The 11853-nt window shown below is 50.6% G+C and overlaps 1 protein-coding gene across 3 annotated transcripts in view; it reads right to left on the bottom strand.

Annotated features, from left to right (window-relative positions):
• LOC120848253 overlaps positions 1 to 10632 on the bottom strand; it is a 77319-nt gene extending 66687 nt beyond the window's left edge. For all 3 annotated transcript variants that reach the window (XM_042287584.1, XM_042287585.1, XM_042287583.1), the window contains exon 1: positions 10500 to 10632. In XM_042287584.1, coding sequence (XP_042143518.1) covers positions 10500 to 10622 — 123 coding nt within the window. In that variant the 5' untranslated portion in view covers positions 10623 to 10632. The remainder of the gene's footprint in view (positions 1 to 10499) is intronic.
• Positions 10633 to 11853: the final 1221 nt, after the last annotated feature.

An 11853-nucleotide genomic window follows, 5' to 3' on the forward strand; every position in this document is an offset into this window, starting at 1 on the left:
AATTGAAGCAGACAGCAACCAGTCTACTTTTGCAGTGCTCCTGTGCATTCCTATGGGGAAACACGCGCACATTTTGTCTCTTCGCCGGAAAATAACATAAATAACTTGTGTTATTTCGGTTGTACTGTATAGTGTGTACCTTTATTAACATTATGAAAGTGTAAATGCTTTAGTTACGGCATTTTTCTTTACCACTGAACGATGTCAAAATTCGGTGTATTTCAGGCCCAAACCTCTGTACCATGACAGGTATGTAAAAACGAGCAGCGATTCCAAGCGAAATAACGATCGAAAGGAATGTAGAATGTGTTCAGGGTTAGCTAGCATTCTGGTGCCGGTCATATATCGCTAATATGCCCGTCGTGTCATTATATGAAAATGACTCCGTCGTGCGCATCTTTACGATCGGTTAAAAAAAACATTCGAATGTAAAAAATAAAGTACGTGGGCTACAAAAGGTGTGTATTTTTATTATTTTCTATGTCAAGCAGTTTTTATCGGGCACCTGTTTTCTGGCTTCTCCCTTCTTCTGCAAAGATTTGGAGCGTGCGGGTGATGATTGGAACCCAGAACAAGCATCTTCGCACATATTCATGAGCAGAAAGAGTAAAACTAGCAGTACTTATTTATTGGAAATCAGACTATATTACGTGGCTTTCAATTTATTTTGATCGTCTGCATGCACAAGGAGTCACTTATTCAGTGTTACCGCGTAGTTCTTACCGTCTCTCATAGTCAGATGTCTTTCGTTCGTTTGGCACGTATATCCCCCAAGCTAGAAATCGCCGATGCCGTGTTCGCGCTAACAGTGTCCGACAGTGGATATAAATACATGTACGAAGCAGTTTTAGCACCGTTTTTTATGCCACGAATTTAAAATAAAAACGCCGTAACTGACCAATTATTCCGTCTGCGTGACTGAGAAATGTTCTAATGTGCCCAGTGCGTACGAATTAGTCGTGATATTTGCTCTTTTACTCGAGCGCAGAGAGCAAATGCACTCACTTTTCTCCATAGAAATGTATTACCGGAAGTCAATTTCGGACTGGTTGCTGTCTGCTTCAATTTGCAGCAGCACACTAGCGCCAGTTGAACCTCTAGCGTACATTATAATAACTCTATGCCATAACCACTACCGTAGTCGAAGCAGAGGGGTAGTGAGATCGGCGTCCTACACCGGCACGGAACTACGGTAGCGAAACCAAGCGGAACTGTGTCGACGTTTTCGACGTTACGGAAACCGCAGGAACTGCGTCCAAGACATGCAGGTTTTGCTGCCGGCTGCCTGGGTGCCTTCCGTGCTGAGTTCGGTTCTGTTTTCCGATGCCGAGTGCAACCGGCGTTCAACGTGGTTCTGTATTTGTGCGTGTCAACAACGTAGCTGCAACATCGTGATGGCAGTGTCGTGGGTTGTAAACAGAAGACTGGAATTATCGCCGATGTGACCGTGTGTTCGCGTATCAGTGGTGTAACAAGAAGATGAGATCGTAAACTGTCGGGCATTGATGCCGCTGGTCGGGCCGTGATCGGAGGGGGCGGGGTGTCGCAGGTTGACATTCCGCTTTACATTAAAACGTTTAATACCACATGAGGGATTACGTGCAATCGATCAACGTGCGGATAGTCATGTTGGAACGCTGGTCTGAACGGTAAGCTCCTATCGTACAGTGGCCAATGTAACAGTCGGTTGTCTCGTCCCCAACAGCGATTGCGCTCTCGGGAAAGGACAACAGTACGAAATCGTGACGGAAAGTACGTATATTTACTGTGTTTAAAGGGGTACGGAAACCAAATTCTGGAGCTCATTTCTTTGTTTCAACACGACGCAGGTAGCAGCACAACCACAGAAACATAAATATTGCGCTAGAAAACGCAAGAAAACATATTTTAAAGTGAATTAAACGATAATCAAAAACCACCTGGTAGTTGGTTATGAAGCTTCAATGGAATGTCGTGACGACAACATGCCTCTGAAAGCAGCGCCGCAGCGGTATGTCCGCTCACTGGTATAGATTGCCTAGGCCTGAACGCAATACCGAGGCGTCTTGGTGGAAAGAGCCAAAACGAAGTGAGCCACCTTGGTTTCAGCTCTCGCGCGACGTGCAAATGCGTGCTTCGGTTGTTCTCAGGTTTGGTGCGCGTGCTGGCCCCGCGATCTCTACAGCCCTTGGGTACTTCGACAAAGCGAGATTGTAACGCGTTGACGCCTCCAAGTGGCAAAACTCGTCACTACGGTACGCTTGGTCGTCCGAGGCATGATGACGTCAAGACGTCTGCCGGATCTCCCGAGATGCATCGCGCTCCTCCATGGCTGATTTTGAAGCGCTCGCCAAAATCGCGGCATTTAGAGCATAAAATATAGCCATCTGCTCAAAATACGACCGTGCGATTATTCATTACAGGCTTAGCTGATCATATTGAACTCATTTCTTGATGTTTTCTCTATATTTCAAGTTTCGATTCCGTATCCCTTTAATTTTAGCATTAAAAAACAATAGTAGGTAAAATCGGAAAAAAAAGCTACCCTTTATTTTGCTGTTTAAATATACTACGGTTCCTGGAGAAACTGCCCTCCAAGTGGCGCGCTGGGATGAGCGCTAGAAGTTTTCAAGCTCGCCACGGCTAGAGCACGTAGCGCAATCCAGAACGCCGCCTCTCGGCGACTAGCGGGGAACGCCCGGAGGTTCCAACTGCGGTCAGAAATGCAGGGAGAACGTGAGAAAATCGTTGTTTCTTCAGTATTGTGGGGTTGTACGGAATGGCAATTGTTTTTGACATAATAATGAAAATTTTAGAATAATTTGCGTTAAGTTTTGTGCCCCGCAAGGACGTGACTTTTTTACAAAAATTGCCTGAGCGGCATCATGCAGCAGACGACACGGCGACGTCACACCATTCACGTGACCCGCTCCGGCCAACCCGAAAAGCCCATCTCCGCTGCGAGCAAAAATCGTCTGCTTCAGACACCATTGCCTTGGAAATTGCCTTCTCAAAATTTGCACACGCATCCGATATTATTAAAACTTTGATAAAATGTTTAGTGCTTTACTAACTTCACGACAGACTAGTTTTGAAAAGTGTGAACTCGCCGTTTATTTTTTAATCAGCCATGTTGTGTCGATCTCCATGTATTCTCCCATAGGGCGGGCCGCCTCCTGGAACCCTGAATACCACGTGACTCGCGCCGAGTCACTCTGTCGGCCATGTTGTCGGCAAAACACGGGGTTCAAAGGATTGCGCTACTCTATATAGTGCTCTAGCCACGGCGTAGCTCCGTACCTGCCGCTAGTCGCAGCTTTGACTGCATTCAAGTTGATGGAAAAGCGATTTCTCAGCCCGTGAAGCATCACTTCCAGCTGAGTAGTGAATATCCGCTCTACAGAGATTAATTTAAGACGGCAAATGCAGCTTTGCGCGAACAGCACAAATAGAAAAACCAATAGAAATACCGGCTACGACGTGCCGTGTGGGGAAACAAACTCATGGCTTCGGACCGCATTGGAGCAGCTTGATTTATTGGGTTTCAAATAATTACGGCATGATCGAGCGTTTACTTTTTAATAAGAGATTCATCCCCTGAGCCATTTAAAATACTCTCAGGGGTATGGCATTGCTGGGAAAAAATCAACATGCTGGGAATATATTTTATTGCTTAGGGAGTCACCGAAAAGTTCCGTACGTTCAAAACGACCAGTATAAAAGACGGAAACGCAGAGCACGGGTGTAGTGGGAGGACGACGAAGCGCTTGATCTGTAAGACTTGTTTTTCTTACCTCCGCCGAGAGCTATTCGCAGCGCCCAAATTAAGGGACCTTCGCGCCCGAAAGGGCATCATGGACCAACGAGGGCCTCCCGTCACCCTCCGACCGCCAATGTTTGACCCGGGAGGGACGACTTCAGTGATGTTCGAACATGGTGTCATGAACAGCGCGCTAAGCCTATCACCTGAAATGGGAGACACAAACACTCGAGCTGCCAATACAGAGACAACCACGGCCACATCGGGCCCAATAACGGAAGGCATCCAGAACACGCCGACCCAAGAAACCGTTTGCAAATTGGGCCAAATAGAAGTTGGCAGGAAAGATGGCACAGGTCAGCTGCAGGAGACCCAGTCCGCCGGCCTTCAGACCCACCAAAGATTACCACCGCCGGAGGTGAGCCAACTTTTTGAAGTTCTGGCAGGAGTGATTGAACGCCAACCGGCAATCCTGGAAGCTCTGCAACAATTTGTTGCTCGATTTGTGCCGCTACCACAAGAAGTCCTGAATGACCCGCCCCAGCATAAACAGAGAGACCCAAGGCAGTACCCACGGTCTAAACGAAATAACGATAGGTCACGGTCGCCCATGAGACCAACTACTGGGGACCGCGAGGCAGAGTCCTATCAAGGAGTACAACAAATGGAAGATGATGGCTGCTTCCCATCGGCAAACCCGAAGCCGCAAGAAGACGGCTGGGCTTCTCAAGCTGGCGCGTCGACGTACAGCACGTCCCAAGGACCCACGCCGGGTCAATCCGTACCATCGGTACCGCTAACTGCGACGTCGGTCTCCCAGACAGACGACGACCAAGAATGGCCGCTCCCAGGCGCTACCTCGCAGATAAGAAAACGAAGCCCACAAGCAACGGAAAAAGACGACAAATCTACACCGGGGCCGCTTCCGGTACAAACTGGGGTGCTTCGCTCCGTGGGAAAGAAAGAAGTTGGTGCATTCACTGGAAAAGAAATCCGCGATGCAATCCAGCATGCCGGCATCCACGCTCAAGCGGACTACAGTGTCCACCGGAATGAGAAAGCGAATGCCTTGTCCATCACCACCAGGGACCCTAACATCACCGCAAAGCTCATGACAATAAAGGAAATCCGCAAGGGGGACGAAGACAGCACATTCCAACCATACAAGGCCCTCTCCGGAAACGAGTGCCGCGGTGTTGTGTACCTACGTGGTCAAGGTAATGAGGTATCTCCTGCACAACTTCTGGAGGATATCGTGTGCAGAACCCAGAAGGTGGTAGCAGCGCGCCCCTTGGGGAAGAAGGGAAACGTTATACTCGTGACATTTCAGGACAAAACTTGTCCTAAACGGGTGGCGTACATGCACGAGGTTCTCGCCGTTCGTGAGTACCGCCCGAGACCGCTAGTCTGCTTTCAATGCCATGCAATTGGCCACAAAATGGACGTGTGCCCACGGAAAGGTCAGCGCTGTGGAACGTGCGGCTCCCAGCATGATGGTATGGAGGAGTGCACGAAAGATCCAAAGTGCGCAAACTGTGATGGGGCCCACGTGGCCACGAGCAATGAATGTCCAAAGCGCGCAATCCCACCGCGGCGCACCCCGAAGAAAACTACGAGAACGGAGGAAAGAAGCAAAAAGCCCAAGCCCCTACCACCTGCCGCTGTACCGGTGAGCCAAGATGCCGGCGTGTCGTATGCAGCAGTGACAATGGGAGCATTCCAACCCACTTCATTATTGACGCATCCACCCCAACATATGGACATGCCGACGCAAATCCTACAGCTTCAATACGCGGGATTTGCGCGAGTTGAAAAACAGCTGTCCGAGCTCACGGCGGCTATCCACAAACTCATAGGCACTCGCAGTGACGGATAGTAATTCTCATACACATACAAACACCCGAGGGGCAAAACACATCCACAAGCGCAACAAGCTTCGAGTGAACCCGCAACCATGGATCCTGCAATGGAACTGCGGTGGCTTACAACAGAAAATTCATGAATTCAAAACGCGTCTGTCAATACTTAGCAACAAGGCACCTGACGTTATTCTTCTTCAGGAGGCTAACGTCAGGAATCTTAAAATTAGGGGATACAACACTTACATTAACCCCAGTATACAAAGACAGACATCAAATTTCGGTATTGTAGTTACACTTATAAAGAAAAAGCACAAGCAGGCAAAATTGAATTCCGAGGCGTCATGTTCTGATGACCGCGAAGTCGTCTCCACGCGGGTCAAGTTTGGAGACACATCCATCAACATACATAACACATACATAAGACCGTGCGGGGACTCGAACGAGGTCAATTGGATAAAGGGCTTGGTAGAACAGAACAAGCATACCATCCTAGCTGGAGACTTCAACGCCCGACATACCGCGTGGGGATACCCGAACAAAAACGCCAGGGGAAAGCACATCAAGAGAGCATGCCTCGCAGCTGGGCTTCATCTATGCAACGACCCTGACACTCCAACACGGCTGGCCCAAGTCGCCAGCCAAAAAGACACGTCTCCCGACCTCACTTGGGCCTCTCCACGTCTACAGGCGCAATGGCAAGTCCAGACTGATCCATGGGGCAGTGACCACCTCCTTATACGCATAAAGCTCCCCATCAGCTCCTCGCCCAGGCGTCGAGTCACTTTCACAAAGTGGGACAACTTCGGCACCGCAATGAGCCGTCTTGCCAACGTCCCATTCGCAGACCGGATTCAGCGAGCCCTTCGGGAGTCCCGTGCGGAATACAACGTCAAGGAAGACACACCACCTCCCGACTTGCACCTGATCAAGCTGTGGGACAGGAGACTGGAGGCTCTCCAGCGCTACAGAGCCAGGAGATCCCTAAGGAATAAGATCCGCCTAAATCGCACGACAGCAAAGGCCAAAAAATACACAATCGAGCTCCGCCGCACTATCTGGCGTAGCCTGTGCGACTCCTTTAACGAACGGACAGGCTACCGCAAGCTGTGGCAAGCCTACAAAGGGCTTGCCGGGAAAACAAAAATGTGCAACACCGGAAGCAATCTGGCGCTCCGCCTTGACATCACGGAAGAGCAGCTTGCGGAAGAGGCAGGAGATTGTTTCTTCCCCCAACAGCCCGAGCCACCCGCCGCCGAAGTCTACGCCCGGGAAACCATCGTGCACGAACAGCCGGCGGACGCCCTTTTCACGCTCGCAGAACTCCTGGACGCTCTTGGCGCGGCACGAGCAAAGTCGGCACCTGGACCAGACCGTGTAACCATCACAGCGCTCCGGAACCTTCCACAAGATGCCATGAAAGAGCTCCTTGACACATTCAACACCATTTGGGTGAACGGTGAACTCCCATCCGACTGGAAGAGGTCTACAGTGATCCCTATCCCAAAGCCCGACAAGACACCACACGCGGTGGCTAACCTCCGCCCGATCTCCTTGACGTCCAACCTTTGCAAAGTTTTAGAACGCATGGTCACAACACGCCTGACGTGGATTCTTGAATCGACGGGTGCTTTCCATCCCATGCAAACGGGCTTCAGACCTCACCTTTCGGCACAAGACAGCCTGCTCATGATACATCATGATCTCTACCAGCGCCGGCTTTTTAAAAGCCAACCGCGTACGCTCGTGGCCATTGACCTACGGAAGGCATTCGATTCGATACCACACAGCGCAGTCGTGGCCGCCGCAAAGAAAAGAGGTATACAGGGCCGATTCCTGAATTTCATCAAAACATTCCTACAGGATCGCACGTTCCAGGTTTCTATCGGACAAACTAAAGGTCAATGGAGAACAAACAATATCGGTGTTCCACAGGGGGCGGTTTTGTCGCCGCTACTATTCAACATCGCCATGGTTGACCTGGCTCTCGCCCTTGAAGCCATCCCACAAATTCGCTTCACCATTTATGCGGATGACGTCACCCTGTGGACGACGGCAGGTGGGGCGGATAGCCAACAACGCTACATGCAGAGCGCGCTTGACGTTGTCATCACCTTCGCCATCCGATCAGGGTTGGAGTTATCTAAGGAGAAGACTACGTACATGGTTATACCCAGCCGACGCAGGAGCGCCCGTACCGACATCCAACTGAGGGTGGATGGAATCCCCATCGCCCAGAACAACTCCGTCAAAATCCTCGGGGTCCCATTTGACCACAAAGGCGGTGCAGTCACTTGGCTTCGGAGAGTAAAATCGCAGTGGAAGGAGGGTCTAGACTTGCTCAAGGCTATCTCGAGCAAGGCCTGGGGTGCACAGGATGATCTCCTCCGGCGACTCGTCCGTACCCTCCTAATCTCGAAGGTAGTGTACGGACTGAACTACCTCCGCCTTACAAATACTCAAGAAACCACACTAGTAACCATGCTGAGAGCGGCCATGCGGGTCGTTACAGGGCTCCCCCGCTTCACACCGGTTGAACAGCTAGAAAGGACCGCTCAAATGAACACCATCCGTGAGATTGCCGAGGAGATGCGGATAAGCCAAGCTCAGCGGCTATCTCGCACTCCTCACGGGCGAATTATTCTTGCCTCGATTGGCCGTTCCGACCTAATTGACGGCCCACTCATGCCTACACCGACGCCACCTTGGGATGCAGAGGCAGTCACTCCCATCAAGCCCCTCCCAAGTCATCAAGGACCTGATCACCCTGGACGACGTGCTACACAAGTAGCCATCCACCGCGCTGAAGTCAGCAAGCTTGCCGCGCACGTGGATGTCTTCTACACGGACGCGGCGAGAGACAACAACGGCCGCACTGCGATTGCCTGGCATTCCCCTACACGCAAAGAGACGAACCACAAGCTTACCGCATGTACACGGAGCAGTTGCATGGCGGAACTTCTGGCAGTTTTGTTTGCCGTTGAAACAGCCACGAACATGCCACGAGCAGAAACTACAGAAACTCGAATATACACCGACTCCCATGAGGCGATGCGTGCACTACAGCAGTCGAGCACATGCAACGTTACAGTTGCGCGCATCCGCGAACTGGTTCGTCAAGCCGCGGCTCGACAAACAATCACCATCGCGTGGATACCGGGCCACGCAGGCGTTCCAGGGAACGAGCGGGCGGACGGGGCCGCGAGGGCACTGCTACAGGCAAATACTCAGCCCTCACAAGGCCCGGTCCCCTCGCCCGTTCAACGGGACGTTCCACCTGACGAGGGCTTTGATCTAACCCAAAAGAAGAAGGAAGAACAAAGAGCACGAAAAGCGCGCCTTGCAGCGCTCCTACCTTCTAACCCCCACCCGATCCCTCGCGGGCTTCCACGATGGGAGCAAGTGGCACTACACAGGCTCCAGACTCGGACTACGGTGACTCCCTTTTGGCGTGCCAAGTTATACAAGTCAACAGATGAGAATGACACAGGTCCTGACCCTGGATGTCCACACTGTGGTTTCCCCGCGACTTGCTACCATCTTGTATGGTCCTGTGAAGGGACGTCACTAGAACGGATAGCGGCAATTAACACCCTACCACCGCACCTTAGACCAATGACCCTTCGGGAATGGACGCATCCGAGAACCTCAGCACCCGCAGAACGAGATCTCATCTTCGCATCAATCATCTCCTACCTCCGGTCCTCCGGGATCGGACGGTACGTCTAATCTATCACCATCATATCACTACCCCTCTCCCGCTCCCCCTTCCCCCATGCCACATGAGGTTCCATAGACCAGAGGCATGGAAATTAAATAAACGTTTCAATCAAAATCAACGGGTGTAGTGTTCGGTTTAGTGTGGTGCTCCGTTGTATTGATATTTGTGTGTGCCGTGTATGTGCTCGATGTACGTTCATCTGATGCGCGACCTCAGGCGCGGAACCAAGAGTTGGGGCTGCGGCTCGCTTCTACCATGGCCCCGAGGAAACAGGCCTGGAGTGAGAGTACTCCAGGAGAACTTTTATATGCAGTGAATATACAAGAGCATGGTCGACTAATTAATCGGCAATCGGCAGTCTGCAGTCGGCGATTTCTGGCTCCCCAATCCCAAGTTATATAGCCCTTCGAGGGCGAGAAGGCCCTCTGAGAGAGAGGAGCCTTCCCCGGTGTTCGAGTGTTCACGAGGTGTCCGAAGTGCGGGGGCGGCTGAGGCAATTTCCCGGTGTTCTTTCAGCGAGGGGCAGATGATGTAATCCCTCGACGTTCTTGCCGCGCTCCAGTGGCTGATGTAAGGTGGCGACGTTCTTGCTGAAACTCAATACCGACAGACCCCCACACACACAGGCACGCACACGTACGCCGGTGTTTCTCCTTGCGAGGGCCCGCGATTCCAGATGGTCTCGTGGCTTCGTTCTGTTTTTAGTTTAAAGCCCCCAGTGAAGGCCGTCGCAACAGTTCCTCCGCCGCCCGGAAGTCGGTCCCGAAGAGAAGAGGTCAGCAGCCACTCCTTTGAGGGACCGCAGTAGTGCCGATAAGGAGGTGGATCACCGTCTCCGGCTTTTCTTGAGTGCCGGGCATTCTCTCTGCTCATCTCCAAGCGCTTGGGGCAGCTTGCGAAAAATCTTGAGAGGATGATAAAATTGAACCAAGACCGCACTGCAAATGCGCATCTAGCAAACCCCTTCGAACACACACCAGGCACTAAAAGGTATGAAAATCGCTCTTAGCAAGATCGTAAGTAAAACGAAACCCCTACCAGGGCTCGGCACCCGCAAGAGAGCAACAAAAGGCACGAAACCAAAATCAATTGTATCCCAGCTTGGGTACAATTGTTTAGCAAAATAAAGTAAAATTTTGGTATCCATGAGCTCGCTCAGTAAAGACGTTTCTCTACTCACTTTTGAGCGTCGGCTCAAGCCATCCGCGTTGGTGTGCAGTTTACCCTTTTTGTACCTGACCTCAAAAGAAAACTGTTGCAAAGCTAGGCTCCAGCGAAGGAGTCGGCCATTTTTGGGCGACATATTCTGCAACCATTGGCGCCACCTAGCCTAGCTACTTGCAATTACTCTGCGGGATGGATGGATGGATGGATCTGGCTAAACCCTGTGAATCGGGCGGTGGCTTGTGCCACCTAGCCAACATTATAAATCTAATTATATGTTTTGAATGCCAAGATTAAATCTCACCCCTGCCTCGATTTTAGCCACCAGTCTGATAACCTCCGCTTGGTTATTTCTACCCGTGTAAAGTCTATTTTTCCTTCACTGTCTTTAAAACCCAATGCTTTGATTAAATCCGCCCGGTCACTGTTAACTGTTGGGTGAAGCCCTTTACAGAAAAGTATTAAGTGTTCAGCCGTTTCCTCCTGCTCCCCACACACACTACATAAGGTGTCCATCTCCTGGTACTTAACCCGGTACGTCTTAGTCCGCAATACTCCTGTCCTGGCCTCAAACAACAAAGAGCTTCCCCTAGAATTATCGTAGATATTTTCTTTGCAAATTTCCTGTTTGAACATTCTGTACGTCTCCAGTGTTGGTTTTGTCTGCATACCCGTTTCCCACAGACCCTTCTCTGTTTCTTTTATCCTTTTCTTAACCCGTAATTCCTGGTTGGCGCCCCCACTGCCGCCCAAATATTTGCTTGATAATTTTCTAGTTCGCTTTCTCTATTTGGTATCTACATTCCTCATGTACAAATAACTGAAAACTTTCCTAGCCCACTGCTCTTCCTCCATTTCCCTCAAACGCTCCTCAAATTCTATCTTGCTGCTAGCTTCCCTGCCCTCGAATGACGTCCATCCCATGTCGCCTTGTACCCCCTGATTCGGCGTATTTCCATGAGCTCCCAAAGCAAGCCTACCTACGCCCCGCTGTTTAATTTCTAACTTTGCTTGAATATCTGGTCTCATGCACAGGACCGCATTGCCTAAGGTCAGGCCGGGAACCATGACCCCTTTCCAAATCCCCCTCACCACTTCATACCTACTGTAATTCCACAGAGCCCTATGTTTCATGACGGCTGCATTCCTGCTACCTTTCATCGCTACATGTTTTTCATGCTCCGTTAGATACTCAACACCATTATTTATCCATACCCCAAGATACCTGTACTTATCCACTACCTCCAACATGACCTCTTGTATCCTGTGCTCGCCACCATCTTTATCATTAAAAATCATCACTGCCGATTTTTCTTGACTAAATTTAAGACCTAGTTTATCTCCCTCTGTACCACAGATATCCATTAATT

The sequence above is a fragment of the Ixodes scapularis genome, unplaced genomic scaffold, assembly GCF_016920785.2.
Source record: "Ixodes scapularis isolate PalLabHiFi unplaced genomic scaffold, ASM1692078v2 ptg000005l_1___fragment_1__unscaffolded, whole genome shotgun sequence".
NCBI lineage: Eukaryota > Metazoa > Arthropoda > Arachnida > Ixodida > Ixodidae > Ixodes > Ixodes scapularis.